General features: G+C 31.5%; 1 protein-coding gene across 1 annotated transcript; it reads right to left on the reverse strand.

The window, feature by feature from the left end:
* Positions 1–242: 242 nt before the first annotated feature.
* Positions 243–26,178, reverse strand: LOC113386443. Its single transcript, XM_026624223.1, is given in 15 exon segments — positions 243–322; positions 325–455; positions 1,898–2,077; positions 3,468–3,785; positions 5,975–6,091; positions 6,154–6,386; positions 6,914–7,082; positions 8,707–8,954; positions 10,758–10,979; positions 13,296–13,521; positions 15,952–16,237; positions 20,195–20,485; positions 21,820–21,991; positions 22,328–22,472; positions 26,162–26,178. Coding segments are annotated over 15 exon segments (2,835 nt in total).
* Between the last annotated feature and the right edge of the window lie 503 nt (positions 26,179–26,681).

Genomic DNA, 26,681 nt, shown 5'->3' on the forward strand with positions numbered 1-26,681 from the left:
TTTTTTTGAAAAACTATAAGTGACATTTTGTTCTTAAAATTAGTTCTTCTATCGATTTCCGACGTTGTTTGAAAAAATGTAATTACACAATTGAAAACTGGTGTCATCAGAATTGTTTTCATTTGAACTTGAGGTTAAGAAGAACCTAGTTCCAAAATTTCATTCAACTCGGAGCACAAGTAAAAAAATTCATAGGTTATACCCTTTTTTCCTCTCCGTTTACTGCACTATTTGGGGTTTACTTACAATTGTGGTTTGATTCCTTGTGGTATTTTCAAAGTGTTGCCTTTTTTGACGTGCTCCAAAACCTGGTTGTTAGACTTCCTTGAAAAGGAAAACTGCCGAATGTCACGATTTCGTAAAGAAGGACTCCATAAGACCAGACGTCGGAGGCTGTTGTGAAAACACCGTCTCCGAGGCTCTCAGGTGCCATCCAACGAACTGGTAACATACCTCTGAAGAACAAAAGAGTGCGCGTAAGGATCACACGCGATTGAAGTAAAACTTATTTGCTACTGTATAAAGTAGCAAATTTAAGTTGAGTAAAAATAAATACATCATATAAAAATTTTGAATAATGTTATTAGTAATATTAGGTAACACTCGTGATGCACACATTGATTGTGTCGTCAATCATTATACACATTTATATAATGATAATTTATAATTTATATATTTATGATTGCATTAAAAATATGTATAATATTTACAAACAATAATGTAATCAAAGTCGTACTTGAAATATGACATGATCGTTTTAAAAGTAATTGCTGATTAATAAATTCTATAATATTCGTTCACACAGTGGATTATGTTAAACAACGCCTAAACAAATATTGTTTGTAACAATTGTGTTTGAAGAACTTCATGTAATTAAAATTAACATACATTCATTTACTGTTTGTATTTTTTTACTTTTTCGCTGACGATATAATCTCATTCCTTGAACAGCTGTAATATCCGTCTTGCCTAACAAATTGAAGCCATACTTTTATATTTGTTTTGTTTATCAAGCCCTGCACATAGCTTGATCTATGAATCATTTGCTTTTTTATGTGAACGTTAATGCAATGATCATCATCAATATTACGAGGTAATAAATTAACCATATTATTAATGTCAACAGGCATATTTATAATTTGGTCAAACATTCCAAATTGTCCATTTGCATGTCGCAATCGTCTAATTGCATGAAACACAACCTAGGTGAAATTAACCTTTCAGATACAATATCTAGTTTAGGTAGAAATTTGGTATAGGTAGAAATACAAACCCGTTAAACTTACACAAAGTGGGAATTTACCCGCATTTAATATCTTTCGACAAGTTTGGACAACCAACCTGATTATTTAATCAATATTCAAAAAACATTATTAAGAATTTGTTTTTGAGCATCATTTGATATTTCTAAGTCACTTTGAAGACAAAGTCGATCACACACAAAACATACATAGCCAAAGCTATCATTTCTTACAAGCGCAGATTTTTTCTTTATTTCATTATTTATTTGCGATCATTTGCACTACGATTATTTATGGGGGACGGGATAAAATATTCTTCCGATCCTGACATTTTTATTAACTCACGAATTATACTGCTAACCCATGTCGCGCCTAAAGAAGTTTTACTTCAAAAAATGTTTAGAGACTACGAGCTAAATAGAAAACTCAAGTTTTTTGTTTTTGACATATGATATGACATTTGATGTATTTTTTGTTTTGCTCGCAGGCTAGATCGAATAACTGCGATAGCTGCGCTTACTAGCGTCGTAGTGTTCAACTTCACGTTGGCGTTTTCGTTGCATTTGTACGGATTTACACCCGTGTCGCGCCTAAAGAAGTTTTACTTCAAAAAACCGGTATAACAGATAAATTGATACTTGTATGCATTAACTTACCGTCTGAGGAATTTATAGTACTCCTTCTCGCAAATTCTTCTGGTCATACCAAAGTCGCCAAGTTTTACCACACGTTGAGCATTTACCAGACAATTTCTGCATGCGACATCCCTGTGCACGTATTTCATTTCTGCCAAATAACTTAGGGCACTCGCGACATCTAACGCCATTTGAGTCAACCTAGGGATAGAAAATTAATTAAGGGAGTCTACTGACGAGCAATAGCAAAAATATACAAAAAAGGGACTCTATTGATGAGCAAAAGCATAGAGAATTATTTATATACCAATAGCTATAATATACAAAAAAGGAACTCTACTGACGAGCAAACTAATCTAGAATTAAAAAGGGGACTCTACTGACGAGCAAACTAATCTAGAATCGAAAAACGGACTCTACTGACGAGAAAACTAATCTAGAATTAAAGAAGGGACTCTACTGACGAGCAAAGGATAAAAAATTAGAGAAGGGACTCTACTACGGACTCTACTGACGAGCCAAAAAATAGAACATTATTACAGGGACTCTACTGACAGTCAAAAGCTAGAAAATTATTAAAAAAGAACTCTACTGACAAGCAAAAGCTAGAAAATTATTAAAAAGGGACTCTACTGACGAGCAAAAAGATAGAAAATTATTAAAAAGGGACTCTACTGACGAGCAAAAGTATAGAAAATTATTAAAAAGGGACTCTACTGACGAGCAAAAGCCAAAATATACAAAAAAGGGACTCTACTGACGAGCAAAAGAATAGAAAATTATTGAAAAGGGACTCTACTGACGAGCAATAACAAAAATATACACAAAGAGGACTCTACTGGCGAGCAAATCTATAGAAAATTATTAAAAATGGACTCTACTTACGAGCAATAACTAAAATATACACAAAGAGGACTCTACTGGCGAGCAAATCTATAGAAAATTATTAAAAATGGACTCTACTTACGAGCAATAACTAAAATAAACAAAGAAGGGACTCTACTAACGAGCAATAGCTAAAATATACAAAATGGGACTCTACTGACGAGCAATAACAAAAATATACACAAAGAGGACTCTACTGGCGAGCAAATCTATAGAAAATTATTAAAAATGGACTCTACTTACGAGCAATAACTAAAATAAACAAAGAAGGGACTCTACTAACGAGCAATAGCTAAAATATACAAAATGGGACTCTATTGACGAGCAAAAGCTAGAAAATTACTAAGAAGTAACAAAATTACAATATTAAATTACAATATTAACAATATTAAAAATATACAAAAAAGGGACTCTACTGACGAGCAAAAGAATAGAAAATTAATGAAGGGACTCTACTGACGACCAAAAAAGGAAAATTAATAAAAAGACTCTACTAACGTGCAAAAGCTGAAATGATAGAGTTCCTTTTTTTGTACATTTTCTATCTTAGTATCTTTTCTTGTCAGTTTTAATTCTAGATTAGTTTGCTCGTCAGTAGAGTCCTTTCAATATTTTTCTATCCTTTGCTCGTCAGTAGAGTCCCTTTTTTGCATATTTCCCCCCCTTATTTATCAATAAATATCCTTTATCTTTATCTTTATCTTACCTCTTGCTGGAAATTTCATCAGCATCCATGCTCTTGTCGTTAACCAAATGTCTTCTTGCCAAAAGATATGTCTTCAAGTCTCCATAGAGCATAAATTCCATAATAGTGTACACAGGCTCATTAGTAGTGCACACACCCAACAGCTTGACAATGTTCTTGTGATCGAATCGTTTCATAGATTCTGCTTCGGAGAGAAAATCTAGTTTTTCTTCGGTGTCTGAACCGATTTTTAGAGTTTTCACAGCAACAGCTGCCCAGCCGTCTTCGAAATGGGCTTCACCACCGTAGACCATACCGAAAGCACCCTCGCCGAGTTTCCTGGAATAATAGATAAAGTAAACATGGTACTTTTTTAACTTTCCGTAGGGTAGTTATAGTAATGGACCGAAAATCGAAAATGAAAATATTTTCATTTCTCGACGTTTTGTAGGTTTCTGAACATTTTTAAGGGACATACCTCAGAAACTAAATGGATGTGTGTGTGTGCGTGTTTTGTATGTCCGCATTTTTAGTACTAAAAAAAGGGACTCTACTGACGATAAAACTAATCTAGAATTAAAAAAAGGACTCTACTGACGAACAAACTTAAACTAGAATTAAAAAAGAACTCTACTGACGAGCAAACTAATCTAGAATTAAAAATGGACTCTACTGACGAGCAAACTAGTCTAGTATTAAAAAAGGGACTCTACTGACGAGCATAATTAATCCAGAATTAAAAAAGGGACTCTATTGACGAGCAAACTAATCTAGAATTAAAAAAGGCACTCTACTGACGAGCAAACTAATCTAGAACTAAAAAGGGACTCTACTGACGAGCAAACTAATCTAGAATTAATAAAAGGGACTCTACTGACGAACAAACTTAATCTAGAATTAAAAAAAGGACTCTACTGACGAGCAAACTTAAACTAGAATTAAAAAAGAACTCTACTGACGAGCAAACTAATCTAGAATTAAAAAAGGGACTCTACTGACGAGCAAACTAGTCTAGTATTAAAAAGGGACTCTACTGACGAGCAAACTTAATCTAGAAATCTACAAAAAGGACTCTACTGACGAGCAAACTAATCTAGAATTAAGAAAACGGACTCTACTGACGAGCAAACTAGTCTAGTATTAAAAAAGGGACTCTACTGACGAGCAAACCAATCTAGAATTAAAAAAGGGACTCTACTGACGAGCAAACTAATCTAGAACTAAAAAGGGACTCTACTGACGAGCATAATTAATCCAGAATTAAAAAAGAACTCTACTGACGAGCAAACTAATCTAGAATTAAAAATCGGACTCTACTGACGAGCAAACTAGTCTAGTATTAAAAAAGGGACTCTACTGACGAGCAAACTTAATCTAGAAATCTACAAAAAGGACTCTACTCACGAGCAAACTAATCTAGAATTAAGAAAACGGACTCTACTGACGAGTAAACTAATCTAGAATTAAAAAAGGGACTCTACTGACGAGCAAACCAATCTAGAATTAAAAAGGGACTCTACTGACGAGCAAACTAATCTAGAACTAAAAAGGGACTCTACTGACGAGCAAACTAATCTAGAATTAATAAAAGGGACTCTACTGACGAGCAGACGAGTATTTCAGTTTGCTCGTCAGCTCATATAATGCAAAATATAGTTTGCTTGTCAAAAGAGTCCTTTTTATTTTCATGTCCGTAAAACACAGTTTATGATTAAAATACTAAATACAAAATTCAAAAAATTACCCAGACTAAGCACAGTCTAAGCGCCACTCTGGTACAAATGTTTACCCAAGCGCGTTTAGAATGTGACTATACTGGAGCGTTTTAATAAATTTTGTGAAAACTATTAAAAAATATGAAAATGCCGCCGAGCTAAGCACAGTACAAGTGAAAATGTCGCACAGAATCATTTGCAAATGCATTTAGAATGTGACTATACGAGAGCACTTTACCAATTTTATTATGTAAATTATACAAATTTAATGTCGAGTTAAAAAAATTTGAAAAAATATGAAAAAATACCCCTGCTAAGCACAGTCTAAGTGACAACCCAGTACGAAAATTTTTGCAAGTCCGTTTAGAATGTGACTATACTGAAGCGTTTTTTATAAATTTTTGTGAAAGCTATTAAAAAATGTGAAAATGCCGCCAAGCCAAGCACAGTATAAGTGAAAATGTCGCACAGAATTATTTGCAAATGCGTTTAGAATGTGACTATACGGGAGCACTTTTCCAATTTTGTGTAAATTAGGCAACTAACTATTTTTTTGAAATTGAATTTGAAACGAAATGACGAGTGTTAATGTTCTGGAAATAAATTGATTTATGGTTTATGATTTACATTTGATTTGCTCATAGATATAGCAAGATAGCATAAATAATGAAAGTTACAGAGTATTTGTAATAATATATTTGAAAACGTTTAAAATTTCTCGAACATTTCGTTACGGTACAGGAAGTTCCAGCAATTTGCCTTAATGCACGATGATATACACCGTGGTTTACATATTGATATTTTTGGCTGTACCTGTTGATGACTACACGATCCCTTGCCATTTCCCATTTGTCCAAACCACCGATGTTCAAAAGATCCAAACCGTAATTCTTCATGTACTTCTGGGACTTCTTCAACTTTTCTTCATACCTGCCGGAATTGCAACACACATTACAACTTATTAATATTTTTTCACTATTTATCCAACTTACCGTTTTCTAATGAAGAACAAAGCTCCTCCGATAATAATTCCGGCAATTCCAAAAATAATCACGTTGACCAAAACGATGGTTTTATTGCAACCCCAGCCTAAGGCTCTGGCGAGCCCTGCAAAGGCACAAGATCTTTCCAAAAAGTCTTCATCGTCGCTGCCGCCGTCACTTGGGATCTGGCCAGAGGGCCAGATTAGGGACGATTCGTCTAGGTTTAGAACACCACCAGTCACCTGGGGAAAAGAATATTAGACAACTAGTAAAATATAAATCTGTGTGCAAGAAAAGTATATAGAAATATGTAAAGTAGTAAAAAGATGGCATCAAAAGACGATTTGGTGAGTTAAAGGACAAGGAGAGGTTGAATTGCGATTCCAGTGAACTTTTTGGTGTCAGCGATAACCCAAAGTCTAGACATACAGAATTGGTATGCCAACGGAAGTCCGGTGTCATGGCTAGAGTAAATGTGTTAACCTGAGGACTGGGCGTACCTTTTAAGAATCCAACGGAAAACCAGTCATTAGAGCAAAGTCTATGTTATTTTTTATTTCTTGTATCCATGTTCAATTACTATCTTTATTGTAGATGTCGTAGGTCACCAGTGTAAAAATATATAAATTAATAGAAGATATTTCTATGTTTTATAAAATTGTGTTAAAATATATAATTATAAAAATATAAAAAATGACATGACATGAATAATTTGTTTTCTATCAAACTCATGGCCTCTTTTATTACCCCAAGTAGATAGTTATTTTACCTGTGCAGTATCTTCCGTGATATTAGGATGAAAGGATCCAATTAACTTTGACTGATTCTTTTGCCACTGCATGATGTGAACAACTGAAAATCTGGATGGACCACCATAGAACTTAATCCTTCCAGAAACACCATTGAAATCCGTTTTCTCTATTATCTCCATCAATTGACTGACAAAGGAAAAAACAACAGTTTATCAAAATCATTTTAACCAAGTTATAGTAATCGCAAATAAATCGAAAAAGAAAATTTTTATATATCTTCACGTTTCAAAGGTTTCTGAACATTTTGGCATACCTTAGAAAAAATGTATGTATGTGTGTGTGTGCGTGTATGTATGTATTTGCGGATACAAATTTTTGTCGACGATTTCGCGAACACGGATTAACCGATTGGAGTAATTCAAAAAACATTCGATTCCTAATGATGGGGAGACGTGCTGATAAGTTTTTGGCGAAGGCAAGTCTAGCCGTTCCGAAAACAAATTGAAGTCTTTATAAGGAAGTTCAAATACTTCATTTATCGGATATTTTATAGAGATTTTAATAATGTGTAATTTTATAGAGATTGTAATAATTTTTGTGGGGGTTTTGCTCGTCAGTGGAGTCCCTTTTTAATAATTTTCTATCTTTTGCTCGTCAGTAGAGTCCCTTTTTATGAATTTTCTATTCTTTTGTTCGTCAGTATAGTCCCTTTTTGTATATTTTCTATTATTTGCTTGTCAGTAGAGTCTTTTTTAATAATTTTCTATTTGTTTGCTCGTCAGTAGAGTCCCTTTTTATAAATTTCCTATCCTTTTACTCGTCAGTAGAGTCCTTTTAATAATTTTCTATCCATTGCTCGTCACTAGAGTCCCTTTTTTGTATATTTTCTATCTTTTTGCTCGTCAGTAGAGTCCCTTTTTAATAATTCTCTATCCATTGCTTGTCAGTAGAGTCTCTTTTTTGTATATTTTAGTTATTTCAAAGTTTAAAGTTTAGCTTTTTTAGTTATATAAAAGTTTTTTTATAAAAAACAAAAATATTTCGAAATTTTCAAAAAAAAAAATTGAATATATTCAAAATTTCCTAAATTTCGAATAAACAAATCCAAAAAATTTATTTTTAAAAAATTTTAAAATTTGGAAAATAATTTATGTAATTGTTCGTCAGTAGAGTTCCTTTTTGTATCATTCTCATATCATTTGTTTTTATCATATCATTTGTTTTTATTAATTAGAGATTTTTTGTCAGTAGAATTCTTTTTTGTTTCATGATAATAATTCATGAAGTTGCTCGTCAGCAGAGTCTTTTTTAATAATTTCCAATCCCTTTTGCTCGTCAGTAGAGTCCCTTTTTAATAATTTCCTATTCTTTTGCTCGTCAGAGTTTAGTAGAATTTTAAAAAAATCAATCTAACAAAAAATTCCAAATTCTCGATTAAAAAAAATCCAAAAAATTCTCAAAATTCGGGGAAAAAGTTCAAAATTATCAAAAAAAACTAATTAAAAAAATTGAACAAATTTAACAAAAAGTAGTTTGTTTTGCTGACACTGCTTACATCTAATTACAAGAACCACCTTGCTGATAGAGCATATTTTTACCTATAAAAGATCCGAGATCTCTATGCTCGTAGAGCATTATTATACATAACTTATACCAGTACATATATCAGTTCAGTTATTTAATTATTATTCATTATATTATATTATAAATTTGAAGTATTTAATATATTAATTGTAATTTTTAAGAAATAAAGTTTTTTTGTTTTATCTCAAATAACGAGAATAAAACTAGGCACAAACTTTTTTTTTACCTTGTCGTGTTCAATGAGTGCATCTGCGCAATAGCCATCGGGTTCTTTCTGGTCAACTCGTGCAAGGCCAAAGCATATGTCCAAACAGCATCGTAGACATAACCTGCATAAACACTTTCCTGGACTCTCCTTCGAGCACATCTGGCCTGGTAGGCCCTTCGCCACTCACCAACAGTCCTGCCTTCTTGCATTATTTGATCATCGGGAGCAAAAAAGGCATGGGTAAGGGACAGATGACCTTCTATAGCCTGCAAGGAAGAATTTGATAGTAAACTAGTGGTGTATTTAGATCTAAAAAATAAAAAAGGGACTCTACTGACGAGCAACTTTAAAATGTTAAAAGGAAAAGAGACTCTACTGACGACCAAATTAAAATTCTAATACAAAAAGGGACTTTACTGATTTGTAATGGAAATACAAAAAGGGACTCTACTGACGAGCAAATTAAAATGCCAATACAAAATAGAACTCTACTGACGATCAAATTTAAAATGTCCATAAAAAGAGGACTCTACTGATGACCAATTATACAAAAAGGGACTCTATTGACAAGCAACTTTAAAATGTCAAAACAAAAAAAGGTCTCTACTGACAAGCTAATTTAAAATTTTAATACTAAAATAAAACTAGTGGTGTATGGCATCGTGCCTTAAGGCAAATTGCTGGAACTTTCCCTACCGTAATGAAATATTTGAGGAATACTGAATGTTTTCAAATATGTTATTACAACTACTGTAACTTTCATTATTTTTGCTATCTGGTTTGTTATATCTAAGCAAATCAAATGTAAATCATAAATCGTAAATAAAAAAAAATAGTTGCCTAATTTGCACAAAATTGAAAAAGTGCTCCGGTATAGTCACAGTCTAAACGCCTTTGCAAATAATTCTGTGCGACATTATCACTTATAATGTGCTTGGCTTGGCGGCATTTTCACATTTTCACAATTCATTCATTCATTCATTCAATATTTTTCACAAAATTTATAAAAACGCTCCGGTATAGTCACATTCTAAACGCACTCGGGTAAACATTTGTACTAGAGTGGCGCTTAGACTGTACTTAGATTGGGCTAATTTTTTTAATTTTTGTATTTAGTATTTTTCATCATCATCTGTATTATACCAGACATGAGAAAAGAAAAGGACTCTACTGACAATCAAACTATATTTTGCATTATATGAACTGACGAGCAAACTCGTCTGCTCGTCAGTAGAGTCCCTTTTTTAATTCTAGATTAAGTTTGCTCGTCAGTAGAGTCCCTTTTTTAATTCTAGATTAAGTTTGCTCGCCAGTAGAGTCCCTTTTTTAATACTACATTACATTTGCTCGTCAGTAGAGTCCCTTTTTTAATTCAAGATTAAGTTTGCTCGTCAGTAGAGTCCCTTTTTTTAAACTAGATTAAGTTTGCTCGTCAGTAGAGTCCCTTTTTTAATACTAGATTAAGTTTGCTCGTCAGTAGAGTCGCTTTTTTAACTGTAGAATAAGTTTGCTCGCCAGTAGAGTCCCTTTTTAAATTCTAGATTTAGTTTGCTCTTCAGTAGAGTTCTTTTTTAATTCTAGATTAAGTTTGCTCGTCTGTAGAGTCTCTTTTTAATTCCAGTTCAAGTTTGCTTGTCAGTAGAGTCCTTTTTCTTTAGATTTTTATATTCAGTTTGCTCGTCAGTAGAGTCCTTTTTTTGAATTTTTATATTCAGTTTGCTCGTCAGTAGAGTCCTTTTTATTTTGACCAAAATTACATAAGCTTGCTCGTCAGTAGAGTCCCTTTTATATTTTTTGACCAGAATTAAGTTTGCTCGTCAGTAGAGTTCTTTTCCTTTAGATTTTTGGATTCAATTAGATCGTCAGTAGAGTCCCTTTTTTAATACTAAAAATGCGTACACATACACACACATCCATTTAGTTTCTGAGGTATGCCAAAATGTTCAGAAACCTTGAGAACGTCGAGAAATGCAAAAATTTTCATTTTCGATTTTCGGCCCATTACTATAACTTACTCTACAAAAAGTTAAAAATTGTATGAAGAGACTAGAAGTGTGGTAAATACTCACCTCAAGCATTTCTTCTTCTGTGCAAGATATGTTTTCCTTATTGCCATTATGCAAAGTTGTGTTCCACCAGCCAGTGGTTAACCAGGTTGGTAAAAACCAGACATAACCATCTTTGGCAGTCATTCCGAGTCTTAAGGATTCGCACATAATGGCCCTTGCTACTGGATCGTAGACATCGGCTATTATAATTTTTGCTCTACGTTTTTGCAAGTCTAATAGATACTACAAATATAAACAAGTCAGTTATATACTAGTATAATTGCGTTTGGTCAACTGTTTTTTTTTAATTAATTAATTATCTTGGCATCTGGGTACATCCTTATTGCCATAATAACATAATTACAATTAATAATATCTAGAGCTAATATTAACTAAACTCGTTTTCTACTTTTACATGTCTAATTTACATGTTTTTAAATAATCTATTATAATATTATATTGTAATCTAAGGAGTTGGGAGATGCTTGATATTATCTTCAGAAATATACCATTTTAACGAAAATAATGAAATGAACAAAATAATGTCAACAAAAATCTTAATAAATCGGTGTTTTATAAAGTGTTCTAGGAACAATATTAGGCTAGATATGAAAATAGGGTTTTATAGTGCTCAAAATACGCTCTAAAATGAGTACTTCTGCGTTGAAATAGTTTATGAGTGGCATTTCCACCAAAATTAAAAATAATCGTATTCCATCTAGAATTAACTTGGTTTGAGGATCTTGATGGATTCTAGAAAATACCATAACTTTAGTACAAACGATTTTCAAAAAGCTCGCGATTTCATAAAAAAAATCCATTAAAAAAACAACCAATTTCTCATTATTATATCTCTGAAATTCAAGGTCTTTTTCTGACTAATTATTGCTTTTTATTATTTTTCTATTACACAAATATTGATAGAGTTATGATTGTTTAAAGAGTGCGCGGCTGTCCAAACAGAGTGCCTTATTTAATTTGCTCGTCAGTAGAGTCCTTTTTCTTTAGATTTCTAGATTCACTTTGCTCGTCAGTAGAGTCCTTTTTTCTTAATTTTCTGGATTAAGTTTGCTTGTCAGTAGATTCCTTTTTCTTTAGATTTCTGAATTCAGTTTGCTCGCCAGTAGAGTCATTTTTTATCTTCTAGGTCAGCATTAAAATTGCTCGTCAGTAGAGTCTCTTTTTAGTTTGTTTGTCAGTAGAGTCCTTTTTTCTGGTATGCTTCTATTTAACTTGCTCGTCAGTAGAGTCCTTTTTTATCCTCTAGGTCAGCATTTAAATTGCTCGTCAGTAGAGTCTCTTTTTAGTTTGCTTGTCAGTAGAGTCCTTTTTTTCTGGTATGCTTCTATTTAATTTGCTCGTCAGTAGAGTCCTTTTTCTTTAGATTTTTGGATTCAGGTTGCTTGTCAGTAGAGTTCTTTTACTTTTTATTTCTGAATTCAGTTTGCTCGTCAGTAGAGTCCTTTTTTATCTTCTAGGTAAGCATTTAAATTGCTCGTCAGTAGAGTCCTTTTCTCTGGTATGTTTATATTTAAATTGCTCGTCAGTTGAGTCCCTTATTTCCATGCTGCGATTTAGTTTGCTAGTCAGTACAGTCCTTTTTTCTGGTATGCTTCTATTTAATTTGTTCGTCAGTAGAGTCCTTTTTCTGGTATGCTTTTATTTAATTTGCTCGTCAGTAGAGTCCTTTTTTATCTTCTAGGTCAGCATTTAAATTGCTCGTCAGTAGAGTCTCTTTTTATTTTGCTTGTCAGTAGAGTCCTTTTTGCTTGTATGCTGCTATTTAATATGCTCGTCAGTAGAGTTTTCAAGAGAATTATTGTTTTTACCAGAAAATCCGATTTGCTAATTTGATGTTTTTCAAATTATTCTGAATTGAAAGAGACCAAATTTGAAAAAAAATATGCTTATGTATGTGTAAACTTACATACTAAAGTTTCAGTATTTGGATTCTATTTAGAAAGACCTTTCAAATGATACCCCACATTTTCGAAGTGAAACTTCTTTAGACTCCTCTGCTACAAATTCGTCAAAAGCGTATAATAAAAAACTAATAACCTTTAGCCGTTTTAAAATAAGAGAAGTTACGGCAAAAATTATGATAGAGAAAGTTGTAGGTCATTTAATTATCTTTAAAATAGTATATTGCAAGTTCTGATAAAATCAGAATTAAAAAAGTTATAATCAAATTAATGCCGGGGGGTGGTGACGGAGTGCAAATTGTTTTTATATATTTATATTTATCATCAACTGTGTATTTATGTTATATGTTTTTTTAGATTACTGAATGATGACACACATCAAGTGTCGAAACGTTTAATGGAATAAATAATTTTGTTATTTAATCTTTTTTTAATTCGACGGGTTGGGCTGCAAAAATATTACTCATATAATAATATATATATATATATATAATATAATATATATATTATATATATTAGGTTGTCAAATATCTCCCTTCCGCCTTTTTGCATTATAACCAAGAGCAAAAAAGCGGAAGGGAGATATTTGAACAACCTAATATATATATCTTGTTGGATTTGAATTTTTATCACTTACCCTAGTCATTGCAGAATGTTCACGTTCTTTCGGAAACTTGGCATTTGCTATAAGCTGCACATTGTTTTCCTGCAAAGTCTGTTCTAAATGTGGAATATACTCTGAATATTTTTGTCCTTCTTCTGTTAACGAAGCAACACGACGCCAACCCAAAAGTTGCATCAATTTTAGGTAAACGTAGACGTACTGTTTGTTCTCTCCAATTGTACGAAAGAAGTATGGATACCTAAGGAATAAATCTTGCTAGTAAATATTTGTTAAAGGATTGTATTAAGAGGCACAACTAGTGTAACTGCCTAAAAGGAAAGTGATTTTTGGGAATTTATATTAAAAAAACTTCTTTATTAAAGAATTCAAGATTTTAGGAATATGTTTACACATGTTTTAAGACTACATAGTAAAATTTTTGAAGAAAAAAATTAAATATTTTTTAAGTTATCGTCGATCTCCAACGGCGCGACAAAAAAAAAGACCCTTCACCGCTGCAGAGATTCCGGCCTTCTACGTAAAAGAAATTTAAAAAAAAAATCTCGTTAAACTAGATAAATTTGTCTGTAAAATGAACTACGATAAAGAAAAAAAATCAAAAATTGTCAAAATGACGGCGTTATTTTTTTTAAAAAAAAGTCGAATTTTACCCAAAATTTTGGTCGTTTTTGGACTGCCAAAATTCGATTTTTGATCCGATCAAAAAATCGATAGTTCATTTTACGGAGAACTATATATAGAACATGTAAAAAAAGAGTGCGCGTAAGGTTCACACGCGATTGAAGTAAAACTTATTTGCTACTGTACAAGATGGCATTTAAGTAAAAATAAATACATCATATAACAATTTAGAATAATGTTTATATAGTAATATGGTAGGTAACACTCGTGATGCACATATTTATTAGTGTCGTCAATCATTGTACACATTTATATAATGATAAATTAAAAATTAAATATCTATAATAGCATTAAAATATGTATAATATTTAAAAACAATAATTTAATTAAAGTCATACTTCAAATACGATATGATCGGTTTGTCATTGTAATTAGCATTTAGAAACGAACCTTCATTTAGAAACGAACCTAGATTAGAGTAAAAATTGTGTTTGAAGAACTTCGTGTAATTAAAATTAACATACATTCATTGATTGCTTGTAATTTTTTTACTTTTTTCCAGACGATATTCAATTTGCACGTCAGTAGAGTCCTTTTTTATAACTTTGCTCGTCAGTAGAATCCGCTTTTCAAGTCTCTTTTTCAAGTAATTTAATATTAATAATTTTGCTCGTTAGTAGAGTCCCTTTTTTGTCTTTTAAATCAATTTTGTACATTTCTATCAAGTTATTTGATCAGTTGTCAGTAGAGTACCTTTGTCTTTTTTATCAATTTTTAGTTTGCTCGACAGTAGAGTCTTTTTTATATTTACGAATTTCAAATTTGGTCGCCAGTAAAATCCATTTTTAAATATTTTATATTAGAATTGAGTTTGCTCGTCAGTAGAGTTCTTTTTTAGAGACATTTCTTATTCATATTTTGCTCGTCAGTAGAGTCCTTTTCTTTTCCTCTAAATTGAAATTAATTGATAATTTGTTTGTCAGTAGAGTCCCATTACAAACATTTTATTAAAATTGAGTTTGCTCGTCAGTAGAGTCCTTTTCTTTTCCTCTAAATTGAAATTAATTAATAATTTTGCTTGTCAGTAGAGTCCCATTACAAACATTTATTAAAATTGAGTTTGCTCGTCAGTAGAGTCCTTTTCTTTTCCTCTAAATTGAAATTAATTAATAATTTGCTTGTCAGTAGAGTCCCATTACAAACATTTTATTAAAATTGAGTTTGCTCGTCAGTAGAGTCCTTTTCTTTTCCTCTAAATTGAAATTAATTAATAATTTGCTTGTCAGTAGAGTCCCATTACAAACATTTTATTAAAACTGAGTTTGCTCGTCAGTAGAGTCCTTTTCTTTTCTTCTAAATTGAAATTAATTAATAATTTGCTTGTCGGTAGAGTCCCATTACAAACATTTTATTAGAATTGAGTTTGCTCGTCAGTAGAGTTCTTTTTTAGAGACATTTCTTATTCATATTTTGCTCGTCAGTAGAGTCCTTTTCTTTTCCTCTAAATTGAAATTAATTAATAATTTGCTTGTCAGTAGAGTCCCATTACAAACATTTTATTAAAATTGAGTTTGCTTGTCAGTCTTATAGAACTTACTGTAATATTACGGCCTTACGACAGGTAGTTTAATTTTAAAAATTTATCAAAATTTGAGAAAATGAGTAGTTTTGTTGACGTTTGTTAAAATTAAAATTAGATGATTTACTTGGTATAACAATATAGTACTTGGTCTAAATAAACGTAATAAATCATTGAAGTCCTATGGAAACTGGTTCAATTAAAAAATTATTGATTTTTGAAAATTTGCTTTTATAAAATACTACGAGTTAACGTGTTCGTTCGTTTTCAATTATGTGTAATAAATCCACTCATAAATTAATTTATATTTTATTGATTAAGTCGATTATTTACATAAATCGGGAAGTTCATATAACTTGCCTCAAGGCTAAATACCAAACCAACAGTTTTAAAAGTATAACCTATCGAAATATGGAAAAATTGAAAATCCGATTTTTTGAAAATTTCACACTAACCAAGTGTACTTACTTTTCCCTGTCGGAAAAAGTGGCTCCTTCAGCACTATAAGACACAACAAGTGTGTTATAGTGTTTAGAGACTCCTGCTAAAGCTTCTAGGGTATCTGAACAAGCTGGCCCCAAAACGCCAACCAAATGCTCGTAATATTTTTCCACAATGTAGTCTATAAAAGTCTTCAGCTCCAAATCTGCTTTGCATTGGCCGTCAGCTGCCAGAATTTCCAATTGGTAATCGGGAAGAATCGTCGCGTTTTTACCAATTGCTTCTTGGGCCATGGCTGCACCAACCACAATACCTGGGAAAAAGATATTGATTATATATATATATATATATATATATATATATCTTATATATAAAAATGGAGCTCTCTTTCAAATGTCCAAGTAAAACTCGAAAACGGCTAAACCGATTTGGCCAGTCTTAGTCTTGAAAAATTCGTGCTAAACAGTAGGTTGTCGGAAAGGTGAGTAATTATTTCAAATCCGCGTAGAAACTTCACATTTTTAATTTGAAAATTTTTGTAAAAGCGTAATTTAAAATAAAACAATGAACGGTGGCTAATACGTCAAATGTCAAACGTTTTTGACAGATGATGTTCAATTACGTTTATTAAGATGTTTTACGTGAATATTATTTAATTATGATTAAATTGTAGTTAGTAGTTCTGTTCGTAGTTTTATTTATACACAAAAACGTTATTAAACGAATCGCAAGTGTTACTAGAAACTCAAAATATTAACTTTTTTGAAATGTTAATATGAAAATGCACTTTTTGGCATATTTTTCTCAAACACGGTGCTCTGAAAGATCTCATTTGCATAATTATATACTCATTGGTATTTATAAAACATTTTCTAGGTTATATTATTTTTTATTTATGTTATTCAAATTCAGAACCTAAATTTGGAATCGATCAAAGGTACATTTTGTCGAATAACATTTTCCCAGTTATAATTTCCCAGAATTTATCAAAAAATAGATAGTAATATATGAAGGTCCAGAGTTAAAAAGGTCCACCACCTATGTGTCAAAAATTAGTTGAGTTAAGCATTGTTTAGCAACGATATTTGAAAGTAGAGGGAAAAAGATGTATAACCAGCTATAACCTTGATTTTAAAGTTTTTGTCGATTTTCTCAGAGTCCATGTCTCTGATCCATATAGATCTAAGCCCCAGCATTTCATTAGTTTTTAACATTTATGTTTATACTAGCTGACCACTACCCTGTAAAGTATTTCTAGAAAATTTCTAGAGTGGCAAAACAAACAAAAAACTAAACTAGAAGATAACGAAAGAACTCTACTGACGAGCAAATTGAATATAAGATTAGAAAATAAAGAAAGGACTCGACTGACGAGCAAATTGAATATAAGATTAAAAAATAAAGAAAGGACTCTACTGACGAGCAAATTAAATATCGGACTATAAAATAAAGAAAGGACTCTACTGACGAGCAAATTAAATATAAGATTAGAAAATAAAGAAAAGACTCTACTGACGAGCAAATTAAATATCAGACTAGAAAATAAAGAAAGGACTTTACTGACGAGCAAACTTAATATCAGAAAAGAAAATAAATAAAGGACTCTACTGACGAGCAAATTTAATATCAGAAAAGAAAATAAAGAAAGGACTCTACTGACGAGCAAATTGAATATCAGAAAAGAAAATAAATAAAGGACTCTACTGACGAGCAAATTTAATATCAGACTAGAAAATAAAGAAAGGACTCTACTGACGAGCAAATTGAATATTGACCTAAGATATAAAAAGGACACTACTGACGAGCAAACAAATTAGCAGTCTAGAAGATAAAAACAAACTTACTAAAAGCTTTAGTATTGACCTGAAATATAAAAAGGACTCTACTGACGAGCAAACTGAGTCTCAAAATAAAATGAAACTAGTGGGGCGCATGGCATCGTGCCTTAAGGCAAATTGCTGGAACTTCCCGTACCAAAAATTATTTTTTTCAAAAGATCAACATGGTTTGGTTTTCATAATATAGTTTATATTTGATCAAAGTCAACTTGGACCTTTGTAATACCTAATTGTATAGAAGATTCAAACAACACATCTGTTGAAGTTTGATACTAAACGCTCTATGCCTACTCTATGTTTATGTATAAATGTTTCTCTTTTGTTTTGTGTCAATATGAGATTGTTAATCATATTTGTAATGTTTGTGATTAATTAAAGAATATATAATCAGTCAGTCTGTTTTTATCCTTCTGCATAAACGCTTGTATTATTATTATTCACATAAACTTTTAATATAAATTCTACAACATCCTTATACACTTAAAGTATTAATATTTTTGATTCTCTAGGAATTGTTTAGAATATACCTTACTTAGCAAAACGTTTGCCGGATCAGCTAGTATATATATATACTAGCTGACCCGGCAAACGTTGTTTTGCTAATTAAGGTATATTCTAAACGATTTCTAGAGAATCAAATATATTAATACTTTAAGTGTATAAAGATGTGTCGTTTGAATGCTATTTTCAATGAGGTATTATAAAAACAATAAACCCCATTCGTTTGTCTATATTTTGTCTGAAGTTTCATACACTTTCTATAGGAAACATGGTATAATCCAACCCAAGTCTTATTTAGTCTTTCGACCAATTGATTCCGTTTCAAGTTATTGAGATTCTTTTTGGATTCTGCATTTTGTGTATAATTGTAAATAATACTACTGAGCTTATACAAAATTTTCAAATTTCTGCGAGGGGAGATAGAAAATGAATTAAGTGTTTCTTCTTTGACCTGCTTTTTGAAAAGTTTCAAGTAACATTCGATGAATTAAAGTAAATTTAATAAAAAGTATATATGTAGAGCAGGGCGAGGCACAAACGTCCAATATGACTTTGAGTAAATATAAATTATGTTATGAAAATCAAACCAATTATATCACAACAAATGACACGTATCAAACGAACAATTATCTTTTTTTAATCTTTTAGTCCGATGTTCAATTTGCTCATCAGTAGAGTCCTTTCTTTATTTTCTAGTCTGATATTCAATTTGCTCGTCAGTAGAGTCCTTTCTTTATTATCTAATCTTATATTTAATTTGCTTGTCAGTAGAGTCCTTTATTTAATTTCTAGCCTAAGGATCAATTTGTTCGCCAGTCGAGTCCTTTATTTATTTTCTAGTCTGATATTCAATTTGCTCGTCAGTAGAGTCCTTTTTTTATCTTTTGGTCTAATATTTAACTTGCTCGTCAGTAGAGTTTCTTTTTTATTTTTTGGTCTGATATTCAATTTGCTCGTCAGTAGAGTTCCTTTTTTATTTTTAATTTTGCTTGTCAGTAGAGTTCCTTTTTTATTTTTAATTTTGCTCGTCAGTAGAGTCTTTTCGTTATTTATAAATATATTATATTTTTAAATATTTTTCAAAATACTCATCAAACCGTGGACTTGCAACTATTGGAAACTAGATATGCAAGTGTGCATTTGTTTACAAAATTGCACATTTATAGCTTTTTTTGTAAGAAGCATATGTGATTTTATATTTTTATAATTGAGTGCATATATTAGGTAATGACATACCAAAATTTTATAGCTCTAGTATAATATTGTATATTTTTAAAATATTTTTCAAAAGTACTTCTCATATCAAGTCCAACCGCCTATTCGCAACTAATAAAAATAGAGTATGCAAATGTGCATTGCGATTTTTTAGTTTCTTCTGTTAGAAACGTATTTGATTTTATTTTTTTATAATTCAGTACACATATTAAAAAATGACATACTATAATTTCATAACTGTATTACAACGCTTTTTATTTTTAAAATATATTTCAAGCCGTCAATTTGTTTACGTCAAAATGTTTACTAACATTGTACTAGTTTATAAAGCCAATAAATCATAAATAAAAAAAAAAACGTTTTTGTATATAAATAAAAAAAACAAACAAAACTACTTACTACAATTTAATCACAATTAAATAATATTCACCTAAAAAAACATTTGACATTTGACGTATGAGCCACCGTCCATTGTTTTATTCAAATTACGCTTCTACAATAATGTTCAAATTAAAAATGTAAAGTTTCTACGCGATTTTGAAATAATATCTCACCGTTCCGACAATTTACTGATTAATACGAATTTTTCAAGACTAAGACTGGCCAAATCGGTTTAGCCGTATTCGAGTTTTACCGAATCATTTGATCGAGAGCTCCATTTTTATATATGTTATATATATATATATATATATATATATATATATATTACTTTTTACCTCTTGCCTTATAAGAGCTGCCAGATAAAGGAAAAATGCCTCCAATATAAATCTTTTCCTTCACCACGTTGACTTCGTGCACCAGCCATTGCGACCAGATTTGTTTTCCGGTTCTCATCCAATCGCAGGCTGCTTGTTCAGCGTTTTTTAAATGCTGATAGGATTTTAAAAGTTTTATCAAGTCTTCTCTGGAAAATTTGAAATTCTGCAAAGCTGCTGCAGCATGTGGAGATCTTGCTGATAGGCCTGACCAGGAAAACTTTGCTACTCTTGCTGGATCGTAAATGCAATCTGGGGAGGAAAATTTAGGATTAAGAATAATGAATAATGATTAATTGTCATGGCAACGCTATCTTATCCTTAGTTAGTGAAAGTCTAAAAATGGAAAATTTCGTTACGGTACGGGAAGTTCCAGCAATTTGCCTTAAGGCACGATGCCATACACCCAACTAGTTTCTCATATTCATCTTTCATGTTTATAATAATTTGCCTGTCAGTAGAGTCCCTTGTTCATTTTTTAGATTCAAATTTAATTTGCTCGTCGGTAGGGTTTTTTTTTTCTTTGCTCGTCAGTAGAGTCCTCTTTCTTCTTTGCTCGTGAGTAGAATCCTTTTCTTATTTTCGCATCTTAGTTGTCCTATATTTTTTATTTTTTATGTTTTTAATAATTTGCCCGCAACTAGGTTTTTTTAAAATAAAATTTTATTTACTCGTCAGTAGAATCCGTTTTCTTCTTGCGTCCACATACAGTTTGCTCGTCAGTAGAGTCCCTTTTCATTGTCTCTTCTTTATTGGACTTTCTTTTTTATTCTCTATGTTTTTAATAATTTGCTCGTCAGTAGAGTCCCTTGTTATTTTGTTGTATCGAAATTTAATTTGCTCGTCAGTAGAGTCCTTTTTTTCTTTGCTCGTCAGTAGAGTCCTTTTTTATTCTACATCTAATTTGAGATTCAATTTGCTCGTCAGTATAGTCTTTTTTCGTCTTCTAAGTTAAAAATTAATTTGCTCGTCAGTAGAGTCCCTTTTTAATCTCCTTGCCTAAAATTTACAGTACAGTCTTGTGTTTTTTCTTCTGATTGCTTGTCAGTAGAGTTCTTGACAGTATCACAAATGGATAAAAAATTATTACATCTTTTTTTATTTTCCATAAAATATTTTTGTAATTTTGGATTAAAAATTCAAAAAATTACCCGGGCTAAGCACAGTCTAAGCGCCACTCTGATACAAATGTTCTCGCCAAATGCGTTTAGACTGCTTATGTAATGGAATACTTTTCCAGTAATTTTGTGAAAACTATTGAAAAATGTGAAAATGCCGCCAAGCTGAGCACGGTATAAGTGAAAATGTCGCACAGAATTATTTGCAAATGCGTTTAGACTGTGACTGTAAGGGAGCACTTTTTCTAATTTTGTGTTAAATTAGGCAACTATTTTTTTTATTTACGATTTATGATTTACATTTGATTTGCTCAGATATAACAAACAAGATAGCAAAAATAATGAAAGTTACAGTATTTGTAATAATATATTTGAAAACGTTTAAAATTTCTCGAGTATTTCATTACAGTACGGGAAGTTCCAGCAATTTGCCATAAGGCACGATGCCATACACCACTAGTTACTTACTTGAATTTATGAAGGATGAATACTGTTCGCAAGATGGTAAAGTTATTGATGGTGTTCCTGGTAGAATCATTTCACTGGGTGCCCAATAAAATACTAAAATATTAGAAGGGGTTCTTTGGGATGTTTTTAATAGTTTCACAGCTTTATTGAGGTTTTCTCCTAACCACAAAATCTAAAAATAGATATAGATTAATGAGGCTTAGGATTAATTAACATTCTTGCTTGTTACTTGTTAGTGAATATGTGAAAATATATATCTATTTGCTGTGCCGTCAGGCGTATTTTACACATAAACAAACAAAGAAGAATGTTTGAAGATTCTGTTATCATAACATTCTTCCTTGCTTGTTTATATGTAAAATATTTCTAGATAGACATTTTCCCAGTTTTCATTACCAATGCTATTTATGAGCCAGAATTTTCCCATATAATAATTATATATAGTTATCAATAATTTGATTATAAAATTTAAGACATTTGATTTTAAGGCACAAGAATTTTCACTCACTTTTAATTTCAGACCCAATTCTTCAACCTGAGCCGGCAGGAATTTTGTATCCTGGAACCTGGGTGCCAAAATAATTCCACAGGAATTTGTGAAGCAGATTTCGGGCTTGTACATGCCCCTGAGACATTCTTCAGAACATAATGGCCTGAAAAAATACAATATAGAATAGAAGGTAAGTTATTTAAATTAATTATTATTAAACCGTTTAGGGCTAGTTGTTTGTCTATCTATTTGCTGTACGATCAGGCGTATTTTACATATAAACAAGCAAGCAAGAATGTTATGATAACAGAATTTTCGATGATACAGTTATCATAAGATTTTTTCCTGCGGTAGTAAAGTAGAAAATGGAACGATAGACAAATAAACTTGTAGAATGATGGATATAGACTGCTAAATAAGTATACAGGTTGACAGGTAGACAGATAGAGAGGTAGATAGGTAAACAGTTGAAAAAGTGAAAAAATTGACAGGTAAAACAAGTGCACAAGTATAAGTAAATATTTACACATGCTACTTGCCTTAAGACAAAATGTTATCTGTAACTAGTTTCGTTCTATATTTTAATTGAATTCAGAGTTTATGATCTCAATAATATTATAGGTCTATGAAAAGTGTTAAAAAAATAAAAATTAACTAATTTTAGAATGCTGGACCTTAGGACATAAACTGTGTATGTCCTAAGGCAACTCGCTATACTTATAAATCACTCATTATACTTATAAATCAATTTATCTCCAGAACATTAACAATCGTCATTTCATTTCGAATTCAATTTCAAAAAAAAAAATAGTTGCCCAATTTGCACAAAATTGAAAAAGTGCTTCCGCATAGTCACAGTCTAAACGCATTTGCATATAATTCTGTGCAACATTTTCACTTATACTGTGCTTAGCTTTTTTTTATTGATTATTTACAAATGTAGGCAACTTGCCTTAAGGCAAAATGCTACTTGCACCTAATTAACTTTCCGTAGGGTATGTTATAGTAATCGCAAAAAATGGAAAATGAAAATGTTTATTTATCTTCACGTTTCAGAGGTTTCTGAACATTTTGACATACCTTAGAAAACATAGGTGTATGTGTGTGTGTGCGGATACAAATGTTTCTGTCGACGATTTTGGGAGCACTGTTTAACCGATTTGAATGATTCATTTACCATTCGATTCCTATTGATAGGGAGATGTGCTTATTAAGTTTTGGCAAAGGCAGGTCCAGCCGTTTCGGAGATACACAGCAAAGAGTGCAGAAAAGAGAAAACGAGTTTTTGAGAGAACGGAGCGTCCAATTTGAATGATCCAAAAAACATGCAATTTGCAATGATTGGGAGAAGTGGTGATTAGATTTTGGCAAAGGTAGGCCCAGCAGTTTCGGAGATACAGTGCTAAATGTTAAAAAATGGCAGTTTTTGAGAGAACTAAGCATCCGATTTAAATGATTCAAAGAACTTTCTGCTTGTTTCAACAAAATAATTGCTTTCGGAAAAAAAAATTTTTGTTTCTAATTTTTTTTTTCAAAAAATATTTTTGTAAATTTGGATTCAAAAATTCAAAAAATTACCCAGGCTAAGTACAGTCTAAGCGCCACTCTGGTACAAATGTTTACGCAAGTGCGTTTAGACTGTTTATGCATTGGAGCACTTTTCCAATTTTGTGAAAACTATTGAAAAATGTGAAAATGCCGCCAAGCTAAGCACAGTATAAGTGAAAATGTCGCACAGAATTATTCGCAAATGCGTTTAGACTGTGCGTTTATACGGGAGCACTTTTTCAATTTTGATATTAATATTGAATATTATAATTTTTTATTTATTTTTTGATAATTTTTTAATTTGCATGTCAGTAGTCTTATTTTTTTAAATTGCTAATAAATTTGCTAAGCAGTATAGTCCTTTTTTATTTTGTTGATTTTTTTAATAATTTGCTCGTCAGTAGAGTTTCTTTTTATATTCAAGATTATGTAATAATTTGCTCGTCAGTAGAGTCCTTTTTTTTCAATTTCTAGATTATTTAATAATTAGCTCGTCAGTAGGATCCTCTTTTCAATATCTGGATTATTTAGTAATTTGCTCGTCAGTAGAGTCCCTTTTTATTTTCTTCTAGATTATTCAATGATTTGCTCGTCAGTAGAGTCTATTTTTCAATTTCTGGGTTAAATAATAATTTGCTCGTCAGTAGGGTCCCTTTTTTATATTCTAATTTTGTGTTAATTGGGCAAATATTTTATTTTGAAATTGAATTCAAAATGAAATGACGATTGTTAATGTTCTGGAGATAAATTGATTTACGTTTACGGTTAATTTGAATTTACGTTTGATTTGCTCAGATATAACAAGATAGCAAAAGTAATAAAAGTTAGTGTATTTGTAGTAATATATTTGAAAACGTTTAAAATTTCTCGAATATTTCATTACGGTACGGGAAGTTCCAGCAATTTGCCTTAAGGCACGATACCATACACCACTAGTTACAATTGTAATAATAATATCTGTGACCAACTTCACAATGGAGTCGATAAACTGTCAAGCGTCCATTTTGAAAACTGTCAAGCGTCCATCTTGTAAACTGTCAAGCGTCCATCTTGCAAACTGTCAAGTGACGTTTTGTAAACAGATTTAACCAAATATCAATGTATCTCTTACAAATAATTAAAAATGAGTTCAAAAAGTGTTAGTAAATTAAAACATATGCCCGGTAACGACATTACAACATTCGGCAAACCCTGCGAGTTCAGTGGACTTAACCTGCCGACAAAACAAGACGTCTTAAGATACTATTTCTTTTTAGCCGAACGTGCAAAGAAAGAAAACAAAATGTTCTCATACAAAACATTCACTCCTATAGTCGCAGACAAATTGATTGAAATTTGGAGCAAACTCGATTGCAAAATTATAAACAGGAAGAGTATACAGAAGAAATTGATTAGTTTTCTTGATAGATATAGGAAAGAAAACAAAAGCAAAGCTCAAGAGTCGTTTAAAAGGTTTGTGAAAACTACTAAAGAAATATTCTATATTGGTAAATGTCAGTGTGATTTGGTAAATTCTTTATGCACCTGTGGACTCATTACGGAGTACTTTAAAGTCTTTATGATGGATCAGTTTAATGAAAGACAGTATACGATAGCGGAGTGCTTTTCTGGAATTTAAGGGGCACGAGGACACATTTGAGATAAAGGAAAAATGCTTTTGATGTAAATCTTTTCCTTCACCGTGAAACAAAAACATTGATTGTGTTCTCGAAGGAACTAGAAACAAGTCGAGACTGAAATTATGGACAAGAATAAGTATTATAAATGCTTTATCAAGAAGAAGCAAAAAGCGCAAGACTTTTTCACAAAACGCAGAAGAATCTGTTTATGAATTTTAATTTTTATAAGTAAGTTTGTTTATATTATTTTTATTTTTGTGTAAAATGAATATTTGGTTTTATTTTCATGAAAAAATAAACACTGTTATTAAAACTAATACTTAGCGCACTTTCAATCCATCTTTGCCTAACCTTTATTGACATACTCTAATATAAAAGGTCGTCTATTATTCACATAAGGGGTTGATGAAATTTAACTTGGGGGATTGAGGAATATAGTAAGATATCACGTGTATTTATTTTTTACTTGATATTTTTCAAAAAAAAATCCAAACATTTTCAATCCATCTTTACCTAGCCCCTATTGACTTACTCGAATATAAAGGGGAATCTATTAATCACGCGAGGTTTTTTAGGGTCATGAAGGGGTTTGACGTGGGGGATGGAGAAGTCCAGTAAAATATCACGTATATTTATTTTTTATCTGTATTTTCAAAAAATCCAAACATTTTCGATCCTTCTTTACCTAACCTCTATTGACATAATCAAATATAAAGGGGCTCGATTAATCACATAAGATTTTTTGGGGGCAGGGGGGTTTTGACAAAATATAACGTGGGGGATGGAAAGGTCCAGTAAAATATCACGTGTATTTATTTTTTACCTGATTTTTTCTAAAAAATTAAAACATTTTCAATCCATGTTTACCTAGCCCCTATTGACATACTCGAATATAAAGGGGCGTCTATTAATCACATAAGGTTTTTAGGGGAACGGGGTGGTTGACGAAATATAACTTGGGGGATCCTTAGAAAATCGATCACGTGACCAATTTGGAGGCGAAATATCAAAGCGCGTAAGCGCCGCGTAGACGTCTAGTGTGTAAACATTGGTACGGAACCCATATAAATGTACACAAAATTTGTACATATTATTATAATCTTTATAATATATCTGATAATACGATGTACATATATCTAATATTCATTTTTGACCGCCAAATGGCATTATTTTTTACTTTTTTCATTGGATTTCCAAAACCGCTA

This window comes from Ctenocephalides felis, unplaced genomic scaffold, assembly GCF_003426905.1.
Source record: "Ctenocephalides felis isolate EL2017-DRISC unplaced genomic scaffold, ASM342690v1 CF-g0.4_SCAFFOLD_03571, whole genome shotgun sequence".
NCBI classification, from domain to species: Eukaryota; Metazoa; Arthropoda; class Insecta; order Siphonaptera; family Pulicidae; genus Ctenocephalides; species Ctenocephalides felis.